General features: G+C 38.0%; 1 protein-coding gene across 1 annotated transcript in view; it reads right to left on the bottom strand.

The window, feature by feature from the left end:
* Positions 1-1,515: 1,515 nt before the first annotated feature.
* Positions 1,516-26,834, bottom strand: part of DCTN4 (dynactin subunit 4) — a 29,886-nt gene continuing 4,567 nt past the window's right edge. Inside the window, exons 3-13 of the mRNA XM_008692504.2 lie at positions 25,906-26,084; positions 21,214-21,257; positions 20,147-20,254; positions 18,520-18,593; positions 18,179-18,291; positions 17,773-17,882; positions 11,225-11,298; positions 9,212-9,266; positions 8,081-8,188; positions 6,566-6,663; positions 1,516-4,126 (exon numbers count right to left, since the gene is read on the bottom strand). Of these exons, the coding sequence (XP_008690726.1) occupies positions 3,913-4,126; positions 6,566-6,663; positions 8,081-8,188; positions 9,212-9,266; positions 11,225-11,298; positions 17,773-17,882; positions 18,179-18,291; positions 18,520-18,593; positions 20,147-20,254; positions 21,214-21,257; positions 25,906-26,084 (1,177 nt within the window). The 3' untranslated portion in view covers positions 1,516-3,912. The remainder of the gene's footprint in view (positions 4,127-6,565; positions 6,664-8,080; positions 8,189-9,211; positions 9,267-11,224; positions 11,299-17,772; positions 17,883-18,178; positions 18,292-18,519; positions 18,594-20,146; positions 20,255-21,213; positions 21,258-25,905; positions 26,085-26,834) is intronic.

The raw sequence follows: 26,834 nt of genomic DNA, 5'->3' as shown, positions 1-26,834 counted from the left end.
ATATCATGTAGGACCTCATTAGCCATTGTAAGGAGTTTGTATTTGTCTTGCTCTCGAGCAAGCTAAAAAGCCTGAGTTCGAAGTGGAAAAATGCCTTATTCATTCTGGCTGCTGTGTTGAACATTGACTAAAGGGTGGGGTTAGGGCCAGGGTAATGGTGGAGAGGGTGTGAAGTGGTCACAGTTTGAAGATGGAGCTGATAGGATTTGCTGACTTATTGCACATGGCATGTAAAGAGTCAAGGTTGATGCCAAGGTTTTTGTTGTGAGCAACTGAAAGGATACAGTTGCCATTTAGCTAAGGGTGAATGCAGGAGAGGCAGATGTGGTGAGAGAAAGTCTATTGTGGTTTTGAGCTTTCAGACTAGTCTAGAGTTGGTATGTAAATTTATTTGAGAGAGACAAGAGAGTGCACTCAGGGGAAGGGGCAGAGGGAGAGAGAGAGAGAGAGACTTAAACAGGTTCTGCACTGGACGTGATCTCATGTGGGGCTTGATCTCATGCCCCTGAGATCGTGACCTGAGCCGAAATCAAGAGTCCATCCCGTAACTGACTGAGCTACCAAGTGCCCCGGTATGTAAATTGAATAGATGGTCTGAAAACGGTGAGATCACTAAGAGTGAGCAGAGAGAAAAGTGTAAGAAATGAGACTCTGCACACTCCTTATGGAAGAAAAGTTGCCACTGATGTAGAAGCAAAACCAGGAGCTTTGTGTTCTGGAAACCAAGAAAGGTTTTCAAGAAGGCAGAGATCAGCTGCCAGATGCTACTGAAAGATTAAGCAGACAAGGACTGAGAATCAGCCACGTATTTAACAGTGTGGATTGCTGAACTTGAGAGCAATTTCAGTGTGATGTGCTGAGTGGCCGCCTAAGCGGAACGGGTTCAGGTGAGAAGAGGAGAGCTACTCAAGGGTTTTGAAGGAGTTTTGCTGTAAAGGCAGTAGAGAAATGGGGTGGCAGCTGAAGAGGGGCGTAAGGTCATTTTCTAAGCTGAGACAAATCCTAGCAAGCTGATGGAAAGACGGAGAGCAGAGGGAGAACTGCTGAAATGATATCCTTGAACAGGTGAGAGGATGCGAACAGCTGTGCTAGGTGGTGGGGCCAGCGCCAGACAGGAGCGTCAACAGTTCATCTATAGTACCAGGGGGGAAGGAAGAGTTCCAGGAGAACAGGGGAAGGGGGAGAAGAGGCTACCTGTCAGGGGTGCGCCATTTCAGATATCTGAAAAGAGATCTTTGGGAGCAATGACCCGGGGTAAAAGCTGATAGAGACCTAACAACATAACATTTATATAATGGTTCTGTGAATATGTTTATATGGAGCCCAAGCCATCATCTACCTCTATGTTATAGTGAACTAACTTGACAGGAGGTTTCTGCTTAGTTCCATTTAAAGAAATGGAAGAGGGAGCATGCCCCACCGACTCTCTACTAACTCTCTTCACTCCAAGCCAGTCTTCTGACTCTGAGCCACGCTATTCCATTCAGCCCTCATGAAAGCAAATGAAAGACACACTCAAGCTTTGTCTGCTTTATTTCACTACGTTAAGCTATAAGGCAAAACAGGAACCTGTAATTCATAAAGATCAAGGAGTGCCTCTCATTCCCAAAAGGGACCAAAAAGGATGTTTCTTCACAAATATGCATGACATTTATTTAGCTCATGACACCTATAAGCCCTCTGAACAAAAGAAACCTCAGTGGGCTAATTAAATCACACATGGAAATTAACTGAGCTTTATGTTTCCGAAACTGTAGTTTCTAGTGCTAACGACGTCCCACTCGCCTGCAGTGGTGCACACGGCCTATGCACTAACAATCCTGCGCCGGATCTAATGTAAAAAAGCAACGAATAAAATTCTGAATTCACCAGCTGCAGGTGTTGACTCGTTTCTACTGATACACAGAATACTGGCTTGCACTGAAAACCATTTTGAGGAAACATTAAAACAATGTCTCTGTTATTCTTCAAGTTAATTTGGCTTCTGAAGAAAAAAAGATTCTATGATCAAAAGTATTTTTGTGTTTCTGTGTCACATGGGGCTGATGAGACCCATTACTTCAAAACTATTACTCTGGGGAACAAATACTAGCTACATGCCATAAACGCACAATATACAAGAGTGTGTAGTCTGCAAATGTGTAAACACAGGAAGCCATTTTCTCCTTCGGCATCCGGGTCCTCCACTGGCAATGTGGAGCAATGGCTTCGAGTAGGCTCTAGTAGGTAGTGAAATAAAAACCAACACTCTGTGGGATCACAAAAAATTAAACTATTTCTCTAGTCTGCAAATTTGTCATTACACAAGTCCCTGTCCCACCCTCCTAAGAGGCTAAAAACCTTACTTATTATTGTCATCATATTAGAGATATGTGTATTTTTTTCTTATACTGCAGCATATATATTACTCTGTGGAATATTGTTTCATAAAGTCAGCTTGACCTTTCCAGTACAATTTAGTGTCTTTCAAAGGCTTCCTAAATATTTTTATCTTCCAGAGGGAGTAATAAGTTACTATGTCCTGTCTGTATTCTAGATTACTATGTATCTTTTTTTTTTTTTTTAAACTAAAGGCTTGAACTTAAAAACAAAACCAGGATAAACAGGAAATTTCTCTTTTCCCCAAAAATGTTGGCCACTTGCTAACAATACATTTACAGAAAATGTGGTGCAGATGGTGGTCTACTTGGTCAAGTCTCATTTTAGAAAACGTCACAGAAATTAAGGTTAGCAAGCCAATTCCAGGATAACAAAAGAAAACAGCATGTGTGCTGTCAGCAAGTATTCTGGGCCACTAGCTGAACTATTTTATGGTTTACAGTCAAAACGCCCTTATTTGACACACCATATGATAAAAGTCTTCAACTCAGGAAGGGGAAAGGTTCTTTATCTCAATATCCAGTCTGCGATTCAAGAGATTGTAACTGCTATTTTTTTCCCCTTCAAATCAATGGAAAGAACATTAGTTGGGATCATGCTAAAAATCTGACCTTTAAAATGTTTTCTGCATTCCAGAAGTGAACTTGTCTACCAAGTTTTCTTTGGCCTCTTTCCAGGTGCCAAGTATTTAGAACAACTTATTGAGTTAAAAAGGCAGAGCAGAGGGGAGGGGGAGGGAGTAAGATATAGAAGGGCTACCTCCGGATGACAACGTTAACCTTACCAGGACATTGTGGCAACATTTAAAATGAATGGAATTCGCCACCCCCTTGACATGACATGTGATTGCTTGCTTCTCCAATTCTTAAAAGTTCCATATTCTAATGAAAAAAAATTTTAAGAGCACCCGATAAATATGCATCCTGTATTTACTTAGAAGAGGGCAAATGAGAGCGCCTTAAGAATCTCACGGGTTTTCCCAAACACCACACAACTAAAGACAATGTGACAATTCTTATTTTTCTGTCCAGTGGAAACCTCAGCAAGATGGGAGCCATGATGGCAAGTGAAGGGATATGTTTAGACTGCCAGATTATAGCTACATGGAATGCAGATAGCAGCTGAGACCAATGCTGGATCGTTAACAGCAGGTCTGCCTTGCGGTTATCATCTTATCTGTGAGATTGTGATCCTTTTTGAGATCAGACTGGGAGACAGTATGGTCAGTTTCTCAGGTGGTAAATCTAATGCCCCTCCAAAGAACAGCCATCCCCTTTCTTGGGAGGGAACTATGCTGTTGTTATTCGACGTGCAGGGTTCAGTGAGGAAGACAGATTTACTGGTATTAACAGAAGTGACAGCGAGAGGAACAGCAGTTAGCCTGTGTTCCTACTGCCCTGCCAGTGCCCCCACCCTCCCGGGAACAGGATTCAGTAGTGCATGGGTACATCATTACGAACAAAGCTTAATGAAGCAGCGGCTTCCACATTTTAACGTGGGCTCATGGTGTCCTTTGCCCCACCAGTGGCACCTTTAAGGAAGAAGCGGGCCCAAGCTGAGTTCCACATGCTGGGTAAGCCAGATGACTTCTGTGCCCTGGTCACTTTCTTCGATGGGACGGATGGGGGCTGCCAGGTTTTTAAAATCATGCTTCATCTTAAAGCACACGGTCACTTCGCCCTCCTCACGTTGTGGGGTCACTTTGATGAAAATACCCACTTTGTTGGCCTTTCTGAAGGCTATAATGCTATGGAAAAAATAAGTACAGTATTAGGCAGGTCACAAGTCAGCCAAGCCACTAAAACTTACATTTTCTCTGATGACAAGTTATGACCACCATCTCGTTTATTAGCAATAAGGAGTTCCTTCAGCAAAATGTCAATCTTTTTAATATTACAAAAGTAAAATACAGTCCTAAAAAATTCAAATGGGAAAAAGTAAGTCTTCCCTTATTTTCCCCTTCAACACACAGGGAAAAACTACAAACACTTGGTTCTTAACCTACCAGATATTTTTCTATGAGTTTACACTGCTTTTTTAACCGACACAAAAGGGACACACTATTTATTCTGTTAACTTGGTTTTTTTCCACGCAGTTTATCACAAACACCTTTCCATGCTGGTATGTATAGATCTTCTCCATTCTACTTAATGGCTACACAGTACTCTATTATAGATTTACTGTAATTGGTATATACTGAAGTTATTGCCAATTTTCCTGTCATAAACAACGGTGCTGTGACTATCCCTTTACATTTATCTTTGTGTGCATGTGATAATGTTTCTCTAGGATACAGACTGATAGTAACTCAGGGCTTTAAAGGAATTTCTGGAACACCATAAAATTAGTGTTTTTGTAAATAAGCTCTGTAAATTAGAAATTTTTAGAATAGAAAATTAATCTCTTTAAAGAGTTGAGATTTCCATTTTGATTTTCTCTGACATGCACCTGAAGTTTGTGCTTTAATAACTTAGCTTCAAACAAAAAGTCAAAGGGCAATGAAACAGAATTTGATCTACTATTCAAATAATACTCTAAGAAAAGTTACTGGATTTAAACATTTACATAGTATTATATAGTATTAATTTCCAAATATCTGAAAGTCCTAAAAGTGCAATGTGAAGTATAATTAATTCAATTTTTTATTAATTCTATCAGGTAATCTAATTAGAATTTGATATCTCAGATCTTTCCAGCAGGTGACCTTGGTTTAACAAATTTCTATACTGAATTAATGTCATTTAAGGATCCACATAAAGCAAGGATTACAGAGAATGCATTCTGTATTGTATTAACCCAATGCATTTTGTACTGTAGTAAATAACTAAACCCTTGATTTGTAGGATTCATTAAAAAAAAAAAAAAAAACTCAGTTAAAAATAGTAAAAAGGGGGGCGCCTGGGTGGCACAGCAGTTAAGCGTCTGCCTTCGGCTCAGGGTGTGATCCCGGCGTTATGGGATCGAGCCCCACATCAGGCTCCTCTGCTATGAGCCTGCTTCTTCCTCTCCCACTCCCCCTGCTTGTGTTCCCTCTCTCCCTGGCTGTCTCTATCTCTGTCGAATAAATAAATAAAAATCTTTAAAAAAAAATAGTAAAAAGGAAGAAGTCAGTGTCTTTCTAGCCTAATTTCCCAGGCAACCACCGATCTCTGGGAAGCTTTAAAAAAAAAGCAGATTTCTCCCCCTAGACCTGCCAAAGAGACTCTCTGGGGTGGGGCCTGGGACTCTATAGAGCAAAACAAAACGCAACACCTGCCCTGGTGCTTTCTGAAGTTGAGTCTGGCAATCACTGCACTAACTCATCTTTGCCCTTTATTTTTTCCACCATCCCACGTTATTTCTTCTTCCTAATGTCTTGCTGAGGGAGCTTTGGATCATTCTGTTGAGAAAACCTTACGTGCTCCTTGTGCCAGTAAACGAAGCTATTCTTTTCAGCTCCAAGCCCACCCTCTATATCTTGCTTTGTGACACAGGATTCTGCTGTCCATGTCTCTGCTTTGTAGGCTGGCTCCCTGTCAGGCTCATGTCAAATGAAGGAGCTCTAAAGGAGACTAGGAACCTGGAGGGGGAAGGGGCTTGCTCCTGCCCAAGAACTGCCTGTGTGTGTGGTTCCTGCGAGCCTCTCTCCAGCAGTGCTTCTTCACCCAGGAAGGGGCAGTACCCACTGCAGTTTTAGACTGGATCCTGACTGATGTATCCTCACCCAGGGAAAAGTTTGGTTTTTCACTTCTCAGTTATTAGGTAAGAGAAAGTCAAATCTATTACTCAAAGGGGAGGCGGGGAGACGTAAGTGGACAATAAAACTACAGGGAGAGAATACTGTATCCTGTTCACAACTATGAAAAATCATGCACTTGAAAATTTTTATTAACAGGGGAAAATATTTACTATTTAAATGGAAACAAAGATTAGAAACTGCTTACAAAATGACTCAATGATGGAAGAAATATATGGAAGGACAAACACCAAAATGTTAATGGTGCTTATCTCTGGCAGTGGGATTTTATTTTCTTCTCCATAGTTTAAAAAATATTCTGCAAGTTTCTGCAGTAATTATTTTTACAAACAGGAAGAAAAAATCATCTTAAAAAAATCAAGATAAGAAAATTGGGATCTGTAAGTGGGCCTCCTATATTAGCCAACTGTGGTATGTTGGGGGGGGGTGGTCACTAAGAGATCACTCACTCAGGATCGTCCTGAAAGTCCTGGGGTTCTGCCAACTCGTCATACTCCGCTGCAGCATCCTTGCCAGCTAAAATGAGCTCCTTGGGAGGCACCACCACCTGGAAAGTAAAACAGAGAGGGTCGCCTCGGAATGGGTCAATGTGCTACAGGACACTCACTCAACAGAATACAATGCAGTAGTACACCGACCCAAACATACAGAAATAGCTTCAAGTTTCAAGAAACAGTATTATTTCACTTATACAGAGTTTAGAAACATGCTGTTTAGGAACACAGACATTTCTAGGAAAAGCCTCAACTTTGTTATGTCAGAGGTCAGCAGATAACAATGTCAACCACGTTTGTAATTATGGATACAAATGAGGCTGCGGAGGTATAAAGAGAAAGAAAGGGAGCAAGTCTACAGGCTGGGTGTGTACATCAGGAACAGATTTCTGTCTCATGGGAACAGGCTATTAGTGTTACTAAAAAGAGCAAGGACAGATTAGTGTCCACTCTCTTTGAAAGTGACGCTAATAAAGTGAAATCATTAAAAAGCAGAAGGAAAAAAAGAAAAAGGGGGTAAAGAAATTCTCTGCTAATAAGTATTCTTTGAGTAACAACTAATTAAAGATATAGGCATCATTTTTATCAATTTTTGTTCTGAGTATCCTGCTGAATTACGAGTCAGTAATAGATTGCCCACTGAGTAAAGTTCTTGATCTAAGATTTCAAATACTAGATGAATCGCCAAGTAGCAAAATTAAGAAAAGGCCATATTTTCTTCATTCAACTAATATTTACTGCAAGTCAAAATCACCTGTTTTAATAGTTAGTGCTATGTGTACTGTATCTAAGTGGAGGGCATCTAGAGGAGGCAAGCCAGCGTTTAAAAGGACATCTTATTTCCTAGGAGTCTTGAAGCCTAAGTATGTCTTAGAGAGGTGTGGGTATGTACATCAGGGAATGGCACTCTAGGTAGAAAGAATGGCATCTGGAATTCTCCAGCACAGAAGTTCATAACCATTGCATCTGCTTGGATTATACGCATTAATATGTATGATTTGGAGAATGCTAGATTTGGGGATCTGAGGAAGGTCATCCTGGAAGAACAGACAGACAGGGGACCATTGAGAACCTTTTCTGCTATGCTGAGGAATTTGGATTTCCTCCCTAAGTCAGAGGGATGCCAAATGACCAGTAAGCCATAACCAAAGTTAGATTCAGAAAAGATCACTCTGGTGGCAAGACAGATGATAGGGCTGGAATGGAAGCAGGGGTGGATTCCAAACAGGTCAGCAAGGACGTCACTGACACAGTCCAGGTAAGAAAAGATGAGACCTTCAAACAGGGCAGTGGCAGTGTGATTGTTCATAAAGTAAAACAAAATAAAACAAAACTCAGGAGGTGAAATCAAAAGAACGTGATGACTGCCTGGATGTGGAAATGGAAGACAGCATGGAGTCCCTTAAGCCAGGTCAAAAGGCCCCTCCAGGAAAAGTCAGGGTCCCTCAGGATGAGGCAAAATGCTCCTACCTTAGCAGTGCTGTTGATATTATCCGGGTCCCCCTCGTCGCACTCCAGCAGCGTCACGTGGGTGAGGTTCTCCACTGGATTCGTAAGCGTCAGGAGGACCTGGCTCTCCTGGGGAACAGGACAAGCCTCTCTCAGACATGTTCACTACTGCCACCTAGGTCCACTTTCTTAGTGCACCGAGCATTTCACAAAACCATCACCTCCTGCCCTGCCCCCCATTACTCCTGAGCAGTAACACGCACCAACACCTCTACATCACCACATTCCCTAAGTGCTCGTGGACTCCTGTTCTATTTCTGATGTATTAGGCTACACATGCTCTGGAGTTACTTAATTTACATGAGGAAATGGGGCAGATACCAAAGAAAGGGCCAGGTACTAGATTCAGAAATTCTGAGGACAGTACATTATCTAAGTGATTAAAGTTTACAACTCTTGCTCCATCCAGTCCTCCATTTAAGGACTGCTGAGCAATAACTTAGTCTGCCTAGTCTGAAAGTCCTCATAAATAAAGTATGAGAGCCACAGGGTTGCCAGTCATAGAAAAAATCATTCATTAGGACCCTAAAAGACTTGTAAGATTTCTTCATAATTTGCCCTTGTTTGGTACTTTCTTGAGATTAGTGAAATCTTTCAGATAAGCATGGACTCCATACATGTCTTCATAAGCAGCGTGAAAGGAAAGAACTAAAGTAGCTGTTCCAGAATATTCTACAACTCATGGTGGGGGTGAGGGAGCACAGATAAGGAACTCAAAGAAGAGAGGGGCTGTGATAAAGAAGAAATCGGTTGGTTCCTGGTATCTGATACACGCACAGACATGGGATGTGGAGAGTCTCCTGGCTGGAGAAGAGCTAAAGATGTCTGTGGGGTAAAACATCTTCTTTCTTTCCCCACCCATGATTCCGTCTTTACATAATGTGCAGGCTGCTCCTTCTACATGTATGTCAAAGATGCTGTTGCCAAGAATCCCAGCTTAAGGAATAAAAAATCCCAATCCCTTTCTGATGTCAAACTTTCCTTTCTATCCCTTGCTCCCGAATCTCATGTTAAATACACACAGCCACCCACATACACATACACACACATCTCTGATCAATCCTCTGTCTTCCTGTTAAGCAAAGTACTAACCTTCATGTAGCGAAGGTTGGGAATTGACATGATTCTCACTTCTGGGATATAATTGCTATGTGTGAATAAAAAATATATTAATGTTCACTGAAGTCTTTTAAAATTATTGTTACTTTGTTTTTAAGCGATTTCAGCAAAAATTTCTTCAATTAAAACATGTCACAGAAAAAGAATTTTTATGAATCATACCATCACAGTAAGAACTTAAGACATGAAACCAACTAGTAATGAGTTCTTTCTGAAATCGTATGTACACTTCTTTTTAGAGCCTATATATCTGTGTGCATTATGATATCTTCCTTATACATTTGCTAGATACATTTTTTGAGATTTTATTAATCCATTTTTGTAAATCTAAAAGGCAACTGCTTACAGGACCCATGACTGACTTAGTAACACACTGCAGAGGTAGAAACACACTACCACATACTTTTATAAAGCACTACGTGCCAGGCAATGTTTTGAAAACTTTAAATTTAACTTATGCAATATTCACCGTGACTGCATGAGACAGGTGTTATCATCATCACCCCTATTACAGAGATGAAGAAACTCGGCTTGGGAGAAGTAACTTGCTGGTGAGTGGCCAGGATTCAAATTCAGGCAGTGTACCTCCAGGGTTCTTCCCCTTAACCACTATGTTTTGCTGCCTCTTTAAGTAAGACAAGAGAATACTACACTCACATGTGCTTAGTTTGAACTCAGAATCATCCAGGGTCAAATCCCAGCTTAGTGTTTACATACCTATTCTTTCCTCCAAAGTGAATAGACCAGCATTTCTCAACATTTTTGACTGGTGGAAGGACTTATTTTTAATTGCTGCACAATATTCTACAACCCGAGTGTACCTCAATCAACTATTTGTTAATGGTTAATCAGCTTGACACTGAAACGGTTTCTAGCTTTTTGCCATTAAAATGTTACAATACACATCCTTACATATGTATCTTTAGATACGGTGGTTTTGTTTCAACAGAATAGATTCCTAAGACAGTACTCCTGGTTTGGTCTATATAATTTTGTCTTGATATTCCAGACCACTCTCCAAAAAGATTCTAGCAATCCACAAGCCTAGCAGCAATGTATGCAAATAGGTTTCCCTGCATTCTCATGAGCACTAAATGCTCTTTATTATTTTAAACTCTTCCTATCAAGTCTCAGCATCTTTCCATGTATTCACTGACCATTTGAAATTCCTCTTCTCTAAGCTGCCAGTTCAAATCCTTTGTCCCACTCCCATTTTTATCCTTCCAATCGGTGGGAATTCTGTCTTCCAGGGACATTAAATTTTTATCTGTCATGGAGTAGCAAATATTCTTTCCTGCTCTATTGTCCGTCTCAGGATTCTGTTGTCAATTTTTTTTTTTTTTTTTTTTTTTTACATCTCATGTTTGTTTGTTTGTTTTTTTTTTGCTAAGGGCCAGCTATCTATTTTCTTTAGTGGTTTCTGCGTTTCCTGCCTTACTTAGTTCCCTTTAAGCATTTCTTGCCCTGAAGTCAAGACAACATTTTAATTTTTCAAAATATTTTTGTTTGGTAAGTGGTTTTCATACACAAAATTCCCTTCTATTAACAAGTCCCAGGGCATTAACACTAATAATCACTTTTATCCCACTCATTGACTGTTATCAGAACATAAGATGAACATTGTTGTAGGGATACTCTTTGATTTGCTATACTTGGTTATTTTTTACTTTAATAATTTGGATCATTACCAAAATTAGGTATTTTATAATTTGTAATCAATGACCAGTGACTCTCTGTCCAAAAATCAACTAACAATCACCGCCCAGACCACACCATCACTGTGTCCCTGACGTAAACACCCTTGATTCTCGGTCTATAATTTGTCTTAAACTTCATGGTATGCAACTCGAAACCTAAACAGAAGAAACAGCAAGATTATTCTGATGCAGGATTTCTTTTCTTTTTTTTCTAAGCCCAGAGTAAATACATTTCGTGTTGAAAAAAGTCAAAGAACAGTAACTAAAACACCAATCCCAAAATACTCACACAGCAACCAGTTGGATTTTGAATTTGATAGATGTTGGATTAAATTCTGGCTTGCTCAAATTATGTTCACATTTCTAAAAAGAAAAAATTGTAACATGTATCAGAGGAAAACACGAACATACCCTGCTGGATCCACACAGTGCTAAATTCAAAAGGACAGCATTTACTCCAGTTTTGTTTTATTCTGCTGCAAGACCACTTTTTTTTTTTTTAAGATTATTTATTTGACAGAGATAGAGACAGCCAGCAAGAGAGGGAACACAAGCAGGGGGAGTGGAAGAGGAAGAAGCAGGCTCCTAGCGGAGGAGCCAGATGTGGGGCTCGATCCCATAACGCCGGGCTCACGCCCTGAGCCGAAGGCAGATGCTTAACGACTGCGCCACCCAGGCGCCCCAAGACCACACATGTTGTGAAATAGTATGTATGCTACTGATGGCCAAAATTTGCAAAAGATGATGTTTTGGACTTCTCTGGACATAAGCAAGCACACTATCAAATAGTATTGTACTTCTGCGGTGCTTAGTAACCACTGAAATAGTAACTAACACATACTGAGTACATACCAGGGGTGTCAAACGATGTGCTCCTTAGTTAAAGTGGATTTAAACATCACATCGACTTTATAAGGCAAGTGTAGGTACCAAAACTATTATTGTCCCCATTTTACACATGATGAAAATGGGGCACAAAAAGGGCAAGTAACCTGTACAACTCCACAGAGCCAATAAGAATTAAAGCTGGTCAGGGTGCCTGGGTGGCTCAGTCAGTTAAGTGTCCAACTCTTGGTTTTGGCACAGAGGTCATGATCTTGGGATTGTGAGACCGAGCTCTGAGTCAGGCTCCACACTCAGCTGGGCCTCTGTTTGAGAGTCTCTCCCTCTGCCTCCAACTCATGCTCTCGTGCCCTCTCTAAAATAAATAATTATTAAAAAAAAAAAAAAGAATTGAAGCTGGGATTTAAATCCAAGTAGTGTGGGGGCGCCTGGGTGGTGCAGTCATTAAGCGTCTGCCTTCGGCTCAGGGCGTGATCCCAGCATTCTGGGATCGAGCCCCACATCAGGCTCCTCTGCTAGGAGCCTGCTTCTTCCTCTCCCACTCCCCCTGCTTGTGTTCCCTCTCTTGCTGGCTGTCTCTGTCAAATAAATAAATAAAAATCTTAAAAAAAAAAAAAATAAATCCAAGCAGTGTGATTTCAGATCCCATGCTTTAAAAACAGTAACAATTTTTACTTTCTTGAACGGGTACTACATACACCTGGTTAAAAAAATTTCTTAACAGTACAACACAGGTACAGTGTAAAGGTACCCATTCCTTGTCCCCTTCTCCTCCTCCCCAGAGCCCAATCAGTATCTCATGTGTTTTCTCACAAACAGCTTGCACACATCCAAGTACATACACACATCGTCTTTTTTACAGTAACATAAAAGGGAGCATTTTATATACTCTTCTGCCCTTTGATTTTTTACTTACGATCTTGGAAGTCCATACCAGCACACACAGAGCCACCTCTGTGCCCTACCATCATCATTTCTGTAACTTATTCAACCATACCCAAATTGATGGATGTCTAGGATGTTTCCAAGATTTTGCTACGGTAAATAACACAGCAATGAGTATTCTTGTACATCAGTCATTTCCCACATGTGTTAACTTTTGCTAATCTGGTAACTATCAAATGGTATCTCACTGTGGTTTTAACAGACATTTCTCTGATTACTGTAGAGTATCTTTCATATTTACTGGCTATTGGGATCTCCTCTGACATGACTTGTAGGTTACTATTTACTGGGTATTCATATACTGGAATATCTTTACCTTACTGATCTGCTAAAGTTCGTTACGTGTTCTGGACACTAATCCTTTAATTATATATCTTACAAATTACTTTTCCCAGGCTATGGCCTATCTTTTCATTACTATGGGATTTCTTTGGAGTGCAGGTATAAGTTTTAATGTGTCAACAGTAAATTATTGTCCTTATAGTTTGTGCTGATTTGTCTTATTTATGGAATACTCCCCTACCCAGAAGTCAAAGATTTTCTTCTGTTTCCTTCTATAAGTTTTGCTCCTCATATTTGCTCATTGAAGTTTCTAATGTTCCAGGGCACCTGGGTGGTTCAGTTGGCTAAGTATGTACCTTCGGCTCAGGTCATGATCTCAGGGTTCTGGGACTGAACCTCGCACTCGCTGCTCAGTGGGGGGTCTGCTTCTCCCTCTCCCACTCCCTCTCCCCCTCCCTCCGCTTATGCACTCTTCTCTCTAATAAATAAAAATTATCTTAAAAAAAAAATAAAGTTTCTAATGTTCCTGAAATTGACTTTTGTGTATGGTGTGAAACACAGACCCAATTTTATTTTTATGTAATTATGTGACCTAGCAAAATTTAACAGGCTATTCTTTACCCAAAGATCTGCAATGCTGTATTTAGTAAACACCAAGTTCCCTCACACCCATGAGTCTGTTTCTGCTTTCTCTATTCTGTTCCAAGTCTATTAATCTACATATATGCATACTGAAAAAATGTTTTATGTTTATACACACACATTTTAATTTTCCTTCCCCCCTTCCCTTACACAAAAAGCTGTGTACTTGCCACACACCATGCTTTTTGCATTTAAAAATATACCCCGTATTAGTACATTCTATTTTAGTGACAGCACTCACTGCATGGATGTACCACAATATGCATATTTTGGTTTGTATTTGTGGAGGTTTATCCACCCTGAAGATAGATGGATCTATAGGCACCTGCTTATTTACTTTTGGTTTATATGGTGTATTACACAGTCAACATGAATTTTGTATAGAGTTTTATTAATTTACATATTAAAATTTATTATAATTAATCTCCTTAAAGGAACTGACTTTCGGTTTTATTGCTCTTTTCTATTTTACAGTGGTTCTTAATTCATTAGTATCCTCTTCCTTCAAGTTACTTTGTACTTCCTTTGCTGTTCTTTTTCTAACTTCTTGAAATGGCTGCTGAAATCACTGATCTTTTATTTCTTTTCTAATATATAGATTTACTTCTAAGCATGGCCTTAGTTGCGTCCTACAAATTTTGCTCTACAGGAATGACTAATTCCTAACTTAACTGCATTATGATCAAATAATATACCTAATAATGTCATCTTTTGAACAATGCTGAGACTGACTTTATGACCAGTATACAGTTAATTTTTATACATGCTCTGTGTGTACTTGGAAAGATGTATATTCTGCAGATATTGGGTACACGTTTGTTCTCTCAGTTACCAAGAGAAGCACGTTAAATTTCCCCAAATCATTTGTCTATTAATGTAATTTTCTCAAATGTTTATGTATTTTGAGTCTACATTATTTACAGCATACAATTTTAGAACTGTTACATTTTCTTTGTGAATTATTTCCTTTATGAATTATCCCTCCATTTAAAAATTTAGTATTTACACAATCCATCTTTCCCATCTATCTTCACTTCCAACCTTTCTGAATTCTGTTTATGTTTCTTGTGATTAGCATGTAATGAGTAGCTGCATTTTGTTGGGTTTTCTTATTTAGTCTTTTAACAGAAGCACTTAGTTCACTGGCGCAGTGAGATATCTGGCTATAAATCTATCTCATTACATGCTTTCTCTTTGAACCACTGGTTTTGTCCTTTTTCCTCTTTTCTTTTTGTACATAGCCGTTATCAAGTCGAGAAAGTTCTGTATTCCTGTTTTTGAGTCCTATTTTTTTTTTTTTATCATGAATAGGTATTGGATTTTGTCAAATGCCTTTTCTGCACCTATCAATAGGATCATGTGATTTTTTTTTTTTTTTAATTCTGTTGATGTGATGGATTACACTAATTTTCAAATGTTGAACCAGCCTTGCCTCCCAGGTATAAATCCCACTTGGTCATGGTGTATAATTCTTTTAATACTTTTTTGGATTTGATTTGTTAGTATTTTGTTGAGAATTTCTGCATCTATGTTCATGAGAGATACTGCTTTGTAGTTTTCTTGTAATGTTTGCCTGCTTGGTACCAGGGTAATGCTGGCCTCATAAAATGAATTAGGAAGTATTCCTTTGCTTCTATCTTCTAAAAGACATTATAAGAATTGGTATAATTATGTGGTAGAATTCACCCATGAACACAAGTGAGCATGGGACTTTCTGTTTTGGAAGATTATTAATTATTGATTCAATTTCTTATTTAATACATATAGGTCTACTCAGATCATACTTTTCTTCTTGTGTGAATTTTGGCAGATTGGGTCTTTCAAAAAATAGTCCACTTTATCTAGGTTATCAAATTTGTGGGCATACAGTTGTTCACAGTGTATCTTTATTATCCTTTAATTTTTATAGATCTCTTTTTCATTTCTGACTAGTAAAACATGCCCTCTTTTTTCCTAGGAGGCCTGAAGAGAAGCTTATCAATTTTATTGGTCTTTTCAACAAAACTTTTGGTTTTGTTGATTTTCTCAATTTGAGTTCCTATTTTCAATTTCATTGATCTCTGCTTGAAATTTCTTTTTTTTAAGATTTATTTATTTTAGAGCGAGTGAGCAAGCAGAAATGTGTTGTTTAATCTCCACATACTTGGAGACTTTCTGGTTTTCTAGAACACTTTCTAGGTTTCTCTTACTTTCTAGTTTAATCCTACAGCGGTCTGAGAGTAGAAATTGTATGATTTCTGTTCTTTTAAATTTAAGGGTCTTTTTTGTTTGTTTTTTATGGTCCAGAAATGTAGACTGCCTTGGTGAATGTTCCAGGTAAGCTTGAGAAAAATGTGTATTCTGCTGTTGGTAGATCAAGCAGTCTACAAATGCCAATTTTATCTAGAGATCAATGGTGTTGAGTTTAGCTATGTCCTTATTGATTTTCTACCTGCTGGATCTGTCCATTTCTAAGAAGGGGGTGATGAAGTCTCCAACTATGAGAGTGGATTCATCTATTTCTCCTCGCAGCTCTATCAGTTTTTGCCTCACGTAGGTTGGCATTATTGTTAGGCATACACACGTTAAGAATTGCTACGCCTTCCTGGAAAATTAACCCCTTCATCATTATCTGATGCCCTTCTTTATCCCTGTTAACTTTACTATGAAATCTGCTCTATCTGAAACTAACATAGCTACTCTTGCTCTCCAGTGCGTACTGTCAGCATGGTATATCTGTTTCCATCTGTTTACTTTTAACCTATATGTGTCTTTATACTTAAAGTGAGTTTTTCCTTCCTTTTTATTTATTTTTAAATTTTTGTTGAGTATAGTTGACACATAACGTTACATTAGTTTCAGGTGTACAACATAGTGATTCAACATTCCTATATGCTATGCTATGCTCACAAGTGTAGCTGCCATCTGTCACCGTACAACGCTATTACAATATCATTTAACTATATTCCTATGCTAAGCCTTTTATTCCTATCATTTATTCATTCCATAACTAGAAGCCTGTATCTTTATTTTAGAAAGCTTTTTCATTAGAGAAATTTTCTAACATATGCAAAATACAAAGTAGTATTAGAAATTCGTAGGTACATGTGACCTAGCTTTAATAATTAGCAGCTTGTTAGCAACAATGGCCAATCTTGTTTCATCTATACTCTCACCCATTCACCATGCCTATTTTGAAACAAACATCAGACATCATGTCATTTCATCCATAACTATTTTGGTATATATCTATAAAAGATAAAGATATTTTTAAAAATATTATTATTATCCCTAAAAACATGAAAAGTTCTTTTAATAGCATCAAAAATCCAGCTAGTGTTTAAATTTCTCCAATGGTTTCATAAATGTTTCTTCCTTTCCTCCCTCCCTCCCTGGGCCCTTTCTTCTTAGGTTTTGTTGGAATTGGGATTTAAATGAAGTCTACACACCGTGTTTGGTTGATATGCCTCTCAGGTCTCTTCTAACCTAGCGCTGTGTTGTTAACAGTAGCCACTAGTCACATGTGGTTATTTAATTAGCAAAAATGAAAAATTTAGAACCTCAGTGCAGTGTCACATTTCAAGTGCTGAACAGTAACATGTGGCTAATGGCTACCATGTTGGGCTGTGCATACACAGAACACTCCCCTCACCAGAGAAAGTTCTGAATAGCACTGATCTAAAAGGATTTTTTTTTGTTTTGTTTTGTTTTACAATTTATTTATTGAAGAAACTCAGTTGTTTGTTTTATAAATTCATAAAGGCTGCATTTTGCTCATGTTTCTTCTCTCTTGCTTTCTTTCAAATTATTTTTTTACTACTCCTCTTTGTTTCCTCTCTACCAGCCTAGAAGTTATATATTCTTTCACTATTCTTTTAGGGGTTAGTGCTATCAACTTATTAACCTTCAAGTACTTCAGTTTCCACATGAATAGAACAGGGGTAACAACAGTACCTACATCTCATAGTTGTGAGGATTTTTATCTTGAAAGCATTAAAATGGTGCCTGGACACCAAGTAGATTCTCTAAAAGCATTTTTCATATTTATTACATTCCAGAAGTTTCGATATTGGCCAGATACCAATGTTTAATTTATTTCTGCTTTTCTCTTGTACAAATGGTAACTCTACAGAAAGGAATGATTACCCGACAGCGCAGGGACCGTTTGATCAGAAGATGTTTGTGACGTGGATAGAGCTGTGAAGCACAGACTGGCTGGAAGTCGGGCTGCAAGAGGCGCTGCTGAAGGGTGGTCACTAGGATGAAAGGCAGAAACCAGGCTTAGTTTATAATGACTCGCTCAAAATCAGACTTATATGAGATAATCGCATGAAACCACACTTCCTTTGTGAATAGTTCTTCAAAAAACTACAACAGAGAAATCTGACATTTTAAAGTTCTTCAAATGATTATACGTATTTCATTTGTTACTTCATTTATTTCGCTACCGACAACATGATGCCATTAAAAATCTCAAAACTCAGGGCATATTAGTAATAAAAGCAGAATTAGATGTAAAATAGAAACGAAGCAAAATAATGTAAAATATTACCCTCTGTTAAATTTACTGGTCTTGTATAGTAATCTTCAGGCAGAGGCTCCACTTCGTCCACAGCCTGAGCTGGCTCAATCTTTATCTCTTTCTGGTCCTCCCCCTCTTTAAGGCTAAAAGAGAAAAAGCATGCATTTCTCAAAGGTCCACCTGGTCATCTTCAAAGTCCATGATATCGGTAACTGAAGTATTCTGCTATTGTAGCACATTCTTTCTCTGTTCAGATCTTTTCTAAGCATGACAATCTTCTTCCCCAGTAGCAACTGTTTTATGTCACATTCTTTCAATATTCATTTTGATACCTGCTTTTCTCCTCAAAGCCACTTAATGTCCAAACTTACGACAGTCCGGCAAGGGTACTGATGGTTGCACCAGCTCGTGGTCGCTGAAGCCTGGTTCCAAGACCATATTTGTCCTAAACGGAGTTCAGAAATTCCAATTACAAATCCCATGTTTATACATTTTATTTATCAAAAAAAAGCTTTTTGGGTAGGACAGCATGAGAAGCTCAGGGAAATAAGCAAAAAAAAAAAAAAAGCTAATTTGAAAGCTCCTTTTAAAGAAAGTAATTTGTAACCCCATATCATCTTATTTTTAAAATAATAATAAAAGCACCAAACATGGAGACTGAAACTACATTAGTAGAGTAAAACTGAACTAAATGTGATTTTTTTTAAAAACTATTAATCTAAAAATATCTAAGCGATGACTTAGACCAGAACTATGTGGAGTGTCTAAGACACATGATGAATGTCTTCTTGGAACACCAGTGATCATCTGCTAACTTCTTCAGGGTTAGCAAGAATCATAAAAGAGAACTTACCACTACATGAATAGTGTGTTGCTGTAGGCCCCCAAATAGCAGCAGGTTGCAACAGAGACAAAAAAATGCAGCATAAGACAGAAGCAAACTCATACAGCAGGCAGGTTATAAGGGAAGCTGGAAGAACAATGCCTTTAATTCGAATTCCTCTCCTACATACGCTAGTGCATATGCTGATCATACCACTGGGCTGTTCTGCAAATTTCATTTAGACTTCACTGAAGTCTCTAGCAAGTGTAGGTGCTTTGCATGTTTTAATGTTTTATTAACTTCTAAACTAAATATTTTTATATGGACCTCACCAATCCTTAGGGTTTCAGTGGCTTAACTAATTCTCATGCAGAAGCAGTATGACAAGTTACATTTCCTCAACGGTCAATCTAACCCACAGGACTGTTGTGAGGATTAAATATGTGAAAAGTCCTTATTAGAACAGTGCCTGACACATCACTGTCCTTCAATGACTGTTATTTATTCGATGTCAACCTGCTCGGCCCTAAGCAAGCATACAGAAAAGAAACTGTTCTATGAGAGCAAATAAAACTTGGGGAACAATAACAAAAGCTCCCAAATCCTAATCTTTTGCTTCTGGATTGGTAGCACACAAACTACTAGAGAATGACTTCCGTAAAGAATTCCTGTCAATGACACTGGCGTATATTACTATTTATCAGCCACGCAAAATGCACTGTGTAAGAGTCCATGTTCTTCACACTGGAGAACTATAGGAAGGTGCCAGAAATAATCATCTGAGCTGGGAACCCAATACTATAGGATGTCAAAGGTGGCCTATCTGGGTTATATGAATAAAATCTAACACTTGCCCATCTTCTTCTGACTTGCTGTTTAAGAGTTCTGTGGTACCTACAAAATGAAACACTAGCCCTAGGGAATAATCAGAAGAGAGAGGGCAGTGATGCAAAAAGGAACATGAATGCCCTTAAAACTCAAAGAACTCAAATAGAGTGAATGATATGGCAAAAGCCTAACTGCTGGACTTAAATACCTATGATTTGAGAAACCTTTCTCTGCTACCCATCATTCAGGAATCTAAGGTCAGTGGCCACTTTCTGAAATGGTCAGTTCTCAAGGCACACGGGTCTTGATCAATGAGCTACACACTCCTTTTTGTACCAAGTTCTCACCGAAAAAGCCAAAGGCATATAGTTTCTACGCCGTGCCAGTTTCTTGCGATCTCGCTCAACCTTCTCTTTCTGAGCAAGCTGCTGGTAATATTCAATCAGTTTGTTCATCTGTAAGAAATCAAAGACGCAATAATTGTTTTCATGAAAAAGCTAACAGGAAATATGCAAAATTAATTAACGACAAAACTGGACACATAATGAACAGAGTAAAGACAAATTACTACGGTGGGCAAATCTGCCCTTTTCTTCAAAGAGAATTTCTCTTCATTACTTTTCTCTGAATTATCTGCAGAATTAAAATGGAACCTTTAAGTTTAACAATAGGAAGAAATGGGCAATGAAAAGGCATGGAAATTTCATGCCCTCTTTTCACTCCCCTTTTACTTCATTACTTATTTCCCCTAACAACTGCTCCCATTTTTTCTGCATGCCTCACGCCTATCTATTTCTAGGAATGTGACATCTCATACTCTGTCTTTTCTCCCTCTCATAAATTTTCATTTTTAAAATATGTTTTAATCCTAAAAGCAATATATGTTAATTGTGAAAACTTCAAACAATATTAAACAGAAAGAATAAAAAGCAACACTTCTCTTTTATCTCTTGTGCCCAAGTCCACTCTTTTCCTCACTAAAGGTATCTGCAATTATCAGCTTAGATATCTTTCTTACACACAGACATGGGTATGAAATTATCTTTTGCACATATTAAAACAAAAACCCTGTGTATAGATATATAGCTTTTATATGTCTGAAAATAACTATTTTTCATATAGGGGAAAAATATATTATTTTGTAACTTTTATTTCACTAAAAACAAACACACTGTTCTCTTTTTCTGATTCACAGACAGCCTGACTACAGAATTAAAGTTACAGCTAGGTTTCTCTATTAACCTAAGCCAGATTAGAAAATACAGCCATTGTGATTTAATGTCTTAGAGAAGCACTTTCTGTAACAGACACCAAAATACACATCACAGATTCCTAAGCATGTCATATCCACTGATAAAATGGAAGATCTTCAGTCTTTTTCTCTTAGTTCATCCTCTGATGACGCTTTACTTACCCGTTGTGTGTGAGGATTTTCAGGTTCCTGCCAACCACCACTAGCTGCAAAACAAAGAAACATTAAACAAATTTTCATAATTTTTTTATTTTCATAAAACACATCATCTGCAGGCCACAAAATGAAATTTAAAAACATAAAATCACAGAACTTCTAAGAAATAGTCCTATGAGTTACGTAGACTAGAACACTCAGAAAGAAATTTTCATTAAAAATAATGATGTTGACAAAGATAACCACCCCCATCACAACTACCACACACATGGCTTCTGTGCCAGTCATTTGAAATGTATTACATTTCATTTTATACAATAACCCTCTGACATGGGGATTCTTATTATTAGTCTCATTTTACAAGTGAGGAACTTGAGGCTCAGGGAGGTTAAATAACTTGCCCGAAGTCACAGAGATAGTAAGTGGTGAAGCTGGAATTCAAGCTCAAGCAGTCCGACTCTTAAGACCCTGCTCTGATCTATAACACTGCAATTTCTATGTTCTATGACCTTGATTCAGAGAAGAATTTCTTACAGCACAAATCACAATGGAAAAGATTATTCCAGAAAGCTAAAAGTAAAACCATAATGAATACAGCTCACTCCCGAATAACATGGGTTTGAACTGTGTGGGTCTGCTTATATGTGGACTTTTTTTCAATAAATACAATACAGCACTGTAACCATATTTTTAAATTTCTTTTCTAGCTTACTATATTATGAAACTACATATATACAATACATATAATATACAAAATACATGTTCATCAACTGTTTATGTTATCAGTAAGGCTTCCAGTCAACAGTACATTGACTACTGATTAGTACTTAAGGTTTTGGGAGTCAAAAGTTACATGCAGATTCTCGACTGCACAAAAGGGGTTCAACACATCTAACCTCTGCATTGTTCAAGGGTCAACTGTATATCTCAATAAAGCTAACCAAAAAAAGGGGAAAGAGTAAACTATAATGAGATACCATTTTACAACCATCAGTTTGGAAAAATTTGAAAGAAGTCCCACAGTACTACAGCCGCCAAGGATCTGGAGCAAGGGGTAGTCTACTCTTAATTACTAGTGGGAGCAAAAACTGGGTAAGCCATTTTGGAGAGCTGAAGATGCAGACAACTTAAAACAAGCAATTTTACTTTCAATTATGCAGAGAAACCTTTACTCTTAGACTTAGGAAATACAAACAAGAATATTTCTAAAAGCACTGTTGTCAAAAGCAAAAAAATGAAGGGGTAAATAAATGTCCATTAAGAAGAGACAGTAAGTAAACTGTGCTAAGTCATGGATAAATCAACTATGTATCACGAACATAATGTCGATGAGGAAAGTTGTAGCAGGATACATATATGGTACGTCTCCATTTGTTTCATATTGAAAAAACATTTGTTAGTGGCCAAAGACATGTGGAGAAGTATAAAGACATGCATGGACACAGACAAACACTGAATTCAGGACTGGGATGATTACTTCTCTAAGAGGCTGAGAAAAGGGGATCTAGTGGGGATATGCTACACAAGGGACTTAAACTGTTCTGGTTATGTTTAATTTCTGACGCTGGGTGATAAATACATGAATGTGTATTATCTGTGTAAGTAAAAATAACCTTTTTTCAAAACGAAAAGGATGCTTGCTGAAGGTGACACCACACCTTCTTGCAAGAAATGGCAACAATATCCTTTAGTATGATATTCATATTTTAAAAGTTGCCTTACTTAAGACAATCATGAAAAATAATTATGTGAAAGAAATGTTTTAGTTGTACTATTTTGAAAAATCTAGATGTTTTACCTAATTGCTTTAGAACTGGTAATGTATTCTGAAGAGCAATTTGGGAGACATAATGATCTCATTTCTCTGCACATTACAGACACAATGGCTTACTTATAAATAAACAAATAGTTCTAAAGTGGTTTCAGAGCTTCTCAGACACCAATGACATCATGAAAGAAAAAATTATCTGTACTCTTTAAGAGCTCCTAGTATTCAATTATTATTGTCAAGATACCCTAGAGGAGATAGATTTCTAGAAGTAAATACAGGTCTTAAGCTCTGAAATATAAAATTCTCCAACCTTAATGGCTCATAATCTTAAAAAGCATAAAACACTCTCTTAAGAGTAACAGTGAGAAATCTATTTGGACTTCGGGGCTTTGTTTCTTTACCTTGACAACAAGAGACAAAAATACAAACACAGAAAAATACACTTCAAAAAAAAAATACACTTCAATTCACTGAGGCATACATACTCTGCCACTTTGAGGTTGTTTTTCATATTCAACTTACAACAATCATACGCAAACTCAAACAATTTACTTGCTACACTGATATTAAAACACAAATATTTACTGACAATCTAAAGATGCTATAGAATCTTTCTAATAAATATCACTTTTCAGGGAATATCTGTCCACCAATGAGCAACAAACAAGAGCTCAAGCATTGTAAACCAAAGAGCAAACGCAACAGAATCAAGGATTAAATTTTTAAGAACAGAGTTTAATCTAAAGAAATCTGACCCATATTTACTTCCAAATTGTATAAAAATCTATAAGAAGTTTTTACTTAAAGACTATCTTCATTTTAGTTATGTCAACTGACATAATGGGTTCATTACGGGCTTCATCATAGACTAGCAAGTAAGCTGAAATTTTAAAGATTTTATTTACTTATTTGAGAGAGAGAGCTAGCACGAGCAGGGGGGAAGTGCAGAGGGAGAGGGAAAAGAAGACTCCCCACTGAGCAGGAAGCCTGATGTGGGGCTTGATCCCAGAACCCTGGGATCAGGACCTCAGCCACAGGCAGATGCCCAACCAACTGAGCTACTCAGGCAGTCCCCAAATTGGGAATTCTTACCAAGTCTAAAAAGTTTCAGAAAATTGAATGAAATTTCAGAAAGAAATAAGACAATGGGGAGTTAGCAATGCCACTGTTTTTATAAAAAATAAATAGCAATGGAATATTTTGAACAGACCATACAGATTTTCTACTCTCTGATGTTAACCATGGAGTACAGGAAATGTAAAAATAAAGAAGTTTCCTTTAATAAAGGTAAGTGCAATCTCCACTCTGAAATACTCAAATGATGGAAAGGTAATTAGTGCTTTAGGTGGTCTTTAGGTCAAAACACACAGTTTTTCTATTTTACTGGTAAACGTTTTGTGAAAATACATGTATCTTTGAGCATGTGTTTAATGCTCCAGGATACTTGGATATGGAAATGCTGGGCAGAAGAATAAAAGCAATTTATTTTCAATAAACGATGAAGGGGTTTTTAAGAGTACACTATCATGATGAACCCTGAGTAATGCACAGAATTGTTGAATCACTATATTGCACACTTGAAACTAATGTTAACACTGTATGTTAACTCTACTGGAATTAAAATAAATAAATAAAATGCCATTTATTTTGTTAAAATAAAACCAAATATAAATAGGGACACTTTGGGGCACCTGGGTGGCTCAATCAAGTTAAACGTCCAACTCTTGATCTCAGCTTGAGTCCTGATCTTAGGGTCTTGAGTTCAAGCCCCATATCTGGGGGGGAAAAATGGCGGGGGGAGCACTTGGGTGGTACAGTCAGCTAAGTGTCTGACTCTTGGTTTCAGCTCAGGTCGTGATCTCAGTCGTGAGATCGAGCCCCAAGTTGGACTCCACACTCAGCAAGGAGTTGGCTTGAGATTCTCTTTCCCTTTGCCCCTCCCACTCATGTTCTCTCTCTGTCTCTCTCAAATAAATAAAATCTTTAAAAAAAAAAATAGGGGTGCCTGGCTGGCTCAGTGGGAGGAGCTTGTGACTCGATCTCGGGCTGTGAGTTCAAGCCCCATGTTGGCTGCAGAGCTCCCTTAAATAAATATACTTTAAAAATAAATAAATAAATATAAATAAAACAATAAATTTTATCAAATTGCTCTCCAAGGTAGCAGTATATGAAAGAACTCTTTTGCCATATTCTTGCCAACACTTGGTATTACCAGATCTAAAAAATTTGCCAAATCAATGAAGTTTTCATTTGCATTAATAGTACAAGGCAATTTATGGACACTCGAAGTGTTGAAATAAAAAGAAAGGGCTAAAAAAATATCAGGGGAGGGAAACAAAAGCTTGAGTTATAACTTTACTAAAGGTTAAGGTCTTTCCATGGAATCTGCAAGGTTTGGAGGAGTTTGGAGTCAAGACAAAGATCATTTTAACTCGACCGTGGGCCCTTCCGTGTACACATTTTGGTTATTCATCATTTTAATTTCCACTTCTGAGAGCTGCTCTTCTTATCCTTTGCCTTTGGGGCTTCTTTCTTGATTTATCAGGGTTCTTCATTTTTGATTATTTATCTGTAGTCTGTTATATATGATCCAAATATTTTTCTTAGTTTGTCAGTTTTATCTTTTAAATCTGTTCATGGTGTCTTTCATCATCAGGAGTGTTTATGTTTTATGAAAAGCATTAATATTTTGATTCTAAAAAAGTGTCGGGTTTAACAACGCTATTTTACCAACTCTAAGAAAACTAAATAGTTTACCCAGTCTTAGATGAAACATTATAGTCCATAAATGTGAGAATTTGGAAACACGGAAGATTTAGCTCTGAATTTAGCTCCTCCCTTCCAACAGGTAACAGAAATAATCATCTGTGGGCAATTATAACACGGCCAATTTCACAAAATCTCACACTGAAGTCCACCTGACTCACCCACAGATTTGTCTGCCATGCCTACATCTCTAGATGTCCAGCGACAAAATCCACAGGCTAGGTAATAGGCCTTCTTCATGGTAGTCTTGGCAGGGTCATCTGGAAGCTGTGTGGAGATGCTTGTTGCCCGAGTGGAGAGAGTGTGCATACAGCCAGGACAATCAAAGCAGTTGGCACACCTATAACACAACACAACTGTTCATTCGACAAATATTTATCAAGCTCCTGCTATATGCCGCACATTGTTCTAGGTGTCAGGAATTCGAGAGGGAACTATAAGGGAAGGCTGTCTCTCAACTAAAAAGACATAAAAAAGTATTAAAATCTTGTTTTAAAATTTAAAAGATATTATATGTCCACTTATTTTTTTAAAAAATGCAATCATTATCAAAGTTCCTGAAGAATTAGAGCCTGACCCAATCCTACTCCAGAGGAAATCACTGTTAAACAGTCTGGATTTAACTATTTCAGTCTCTTTTTAGGTTTGTACAGACCACAAAGATTTCGGAGGAAGAGAGAGGTCACCGCTTATGCCTTTAGAGCAGTGGCACAATGAAAACTCAAGAGGCGACAATACAATAGGCTGTGATACTGGGTTTGGAAAACAACTGCTTGTTTGCCGTGCCAGAGAGCTGACACAGAAACCAAACAATGCCATCAAACTGCATCGGTCTAGGAGCAGTGCCTTGCCAGGGCTTTCTGTTCTCTCCTTAGGCACTACTCTTCCTAGTGCTCAGCCAACATTTCCCCTTCAGGGGTCCCTGTGCCTTGTTGCTTGTAACTTTTTCACCATCTTAGGTTATCAAGATTCCACTTCTAGTCCTGGACTTACTCTGAAGCTCTGTTCTACAACTCTAATTATCTGCGATATTTTGCCATCTGGAAAACATCCTCATATAAGGATAATACGGTATCTACCTACTGTTCAC

This window comes from Ursus maritimus, unplaced genomic scaffold (assembly GCF_017311325.1).
Source record: "Ursus maritimus isolate PB19 unplaced genomic scaffold, ASM1731132v1 scaffold_15, whole genome shotgun sequence".
In the NCBI taxonomy this organism is placed as follows: domain Eukaryota; kingdom Metazoa; phylum Chordata; class Mammalia; order Carnivora; family Ursidae; genus Ursus; species Ursus maritimus.
This window is presented reverse-complemented; position numbering and strand designations above follow the sequence as displayed.